This window comes from Sinocyclocheilus anshuiensis, unplaced genomic scaffold (assembly GCF_001515605.1).
Source record: "Sinocyclocheilus anshuiensis isolate Anshui unplaced genomic scaffold, SAMN03320099.WGS_v1.1 scaffold836, whole genome shotgun sequence".
Taxonomy (NCBI): domain Eukaryota; kingdom Metazoa; phylum Chordata; class Actinopteri; order Cypriniformes; family Cyprinidae; genus Sinocyclocheilus; species Sinocyclocheilus anshuiensis.
Window position 1 is genome coordinate 1,022,654 of NW_015551122.1, and position 2,592 is coordinate 1,025,245.

Genomic DNA, 2,592 nt, shown 5'->3' on the forward strand with positions numbered 1-2,592 from the left:
GTTTAAAGCCAGAAACTATTTTTTAAAAGTGTTTTACAGCATATAAGGCAGCTGCTCATTGCTTGTCTTGTCGTTGCTTGATTTGGGCAACTCGCTAGGGTTTGGCACGAAGCCTAATGTACATGACAGCATTTTGATCTGTCAAATCTGGCCAATCTGGCTCAAGTAATGTTCACGAACTTCATCATCTGTGCCATTTCTCTTAAGTGTTCACATTTGATTTGTGCTGTCTCTTATTTTCTCACTGACCCATGGGACAGAAAAGACGAATGTTTTGCATCTGTGGCTTAAGCAAATCTGTCCCATTGATGTAGAGAGGGGGAGACTAGTTAATTTGTCAGCAGCTGAATGCAGTGAATTGTGTTTGGCAACCGTCTCAGCTTGTCCTGGTGTGTGTTCTGCAGGAGAAAGATGACCTGAAGAGAGCCGAGTGTATGCTGCAGCAGGCAGACAGGCTGGGCTGCAGACAGTTTGTCACGTCTACTGACGTCGTGTCTGGCAACCCTAAACTCAACTTGGCCTTTGTGGCCAATCTCTTCAACAAGTACCCAGCGCTGACCAAACCCGAGAATCAAGACATCAACTGGGGACTTCTGGAGGGTGGGTGTTTTGCTCATGATTGCTGTTCTTTCCTGTCTCGTTTTGCCATTGTAGCATTTGCTAAACACACGTGCCACGTAATGACTCGTGAAAATGGGTGGCATTTCTTCCAAACACTTACTTCTAAAAATATACCGGATGGCATCACAGAAGGCATGTTCAGGATTAGATTTTTAATGGAAACTGGTGAAGCGCGTCGGCAGACAGAGATTTAAAGGGAGGGCCTGGTCGCCTCATTTCCTGCGGCCCGAACAGTTTACTCCCTTTTGGTGAAGGTTGCACCCTCTTGTGGTACAAAACACAAAAAACAAGCAGTCAGACCTAACCCTCAGTAGATAGCATTCGGGTCATTCTATAATTTAAGGAGCATTTCTTGTCCATTGATGATAATTATATATTTTTTCTAACAATTATCGTCAGAAATATCATATTTTATCCATTAAGACAATGCATACTATAATCTCGTGCATATATTTAGTGCACCCTGTTTTTCTGTTTACTTGCCCATAAATTAGTTTTTGCAATGTCTGCTTTTTGACTTGATGAGTCTTGAGTTCAAAATAGTGATAAGGAAAAATGGATAAGGTCAAGATTATCTATATTTAGTTTATTTCTACAATCTAAATAACTTATTATTAATTCTAATTCTAATTATAACTTGCTATAACTAAAAAAATAGATTGAGTTTAAATTGATCAACTATGTCAGCTCTTACTAAACAAACACCCCCCTCAAAACTAAAAAAGGGTTTTGCGCAAAACCATGTGACCAGCATCACGTGATGTCATTTCCTTCTGCGGCAGACATTTTGAACACATTATGGTAATCGTCCTCTTAATTTTTCTCTGTTTGATTTCAATGACCTGTTGTCAAGTGAGTATATTACATGCAATATGGTTTGCATTTCTATTTTCATTCAAATAAATATTAAATTTAAGGTTAACCTGCAATAACCTGACTGGCCAGATTTTCTTGATCAGACCCAAATTATGGGTCAAAATGGTGAAATTGTCAACTGTATTACCTGTCAGCGTACAGTTTGTCCGTTACATAGTTAACTAACTCGAGACCTGGGAAAACCTCTTTTTCTTTATAATACCAAAATGGTGTTTAATGATTAAGCCTGGCAACTAGCAGATAAGACACACTGATAAAATATAACAAAAGTTGAAAAATATTTTTTGTCACTTTTTTCCAGATGTGGAATTAACCCTAAATTACACAATGATTCATTACAGAAATCATCATATGTACACACTATGCTCCATGTCATTTATATACTAATTATTAGTGGTGTTTGCTAAGAACATCATCACTCACTATTACTCTTAATTACTAAAAAAAAAAAAAAACTTCATAGTTGGTAAACTGATGACTAGCTGGTCTGGTCATTCACTTATTCATTAATGTATTGTATATTGTGTATGTTTACAGGAGAGACCAGAGAGGAGAGGACTTTCAGAAACTGGATGAATTCTCTGGGTGTCAGTCCTCATGTCAATCACTTATACGGGTAAATCCCACGCTCTCTTACCTTCACATCTTAACCTGTGTCAGGACATCGAAATCAAGATGATAGTGCAATGAAATGCACCTCAAGTGTAACATTACGTGAATGAAATGAGATGTGTTTCGGCCTTTTCAGTGACCTTCAAGATGCTCTGGTCATCCTGCAACTTTATGAGAAGATCAAGGTTCCTGTCGACTGGAACAACAAAGTCAACAAGCCTCCATATCCTAAACTAGGGGCCAACATGAAAAAGGTATTCATTCTACAGTCATTACCCTTTTTCCAAAAACATGCAGAATGATCCTCAGTCTCTACGTGTGTGTTTACATTGATCAAAAGTTACAGTAAAGGCATTCATAATGTAATAAAAGATCTGTAGTAATAAATGTAACACTTTCCACAAAAATATTCAGCTGTGTTCAACATTGATAATAATCAGAAATGTTTCTTGAGCAGCAGATCAGCATATTAGAATGATTTCT

General features: G+C 37.8%; 1 protein-coding gene across 3 annotated transcripts in view; it reads left to right on the forward strand.

The window, feature by feature from the left end:
- LOC107663112 (plastin-3) overlaps positions 1–2,592 on the forward strand; it is a 32,412-nt gene that overhangs the window by 25,016 nt on the left and 4,804 nt on the right. For all 3 annotated transcript variants that reach the window (XM_016453271.1, XM_016453272.1, XM_016453270.1), the window contains exons 10-12: positions 405–600; positions 2,035–2,113; positions 2,246–2,363. In XM_016453271.1, the coding sequence (XP_016308757.1) occupies positions 405–600; positions 2,035–2,113; positions 2,246–2,363 (393 nt within the window). The remainder of the gene's footprint in view (positions 1–404; positions 601–2,034; positions 2,114–2,245; positions 2,364–2,592) is intronic.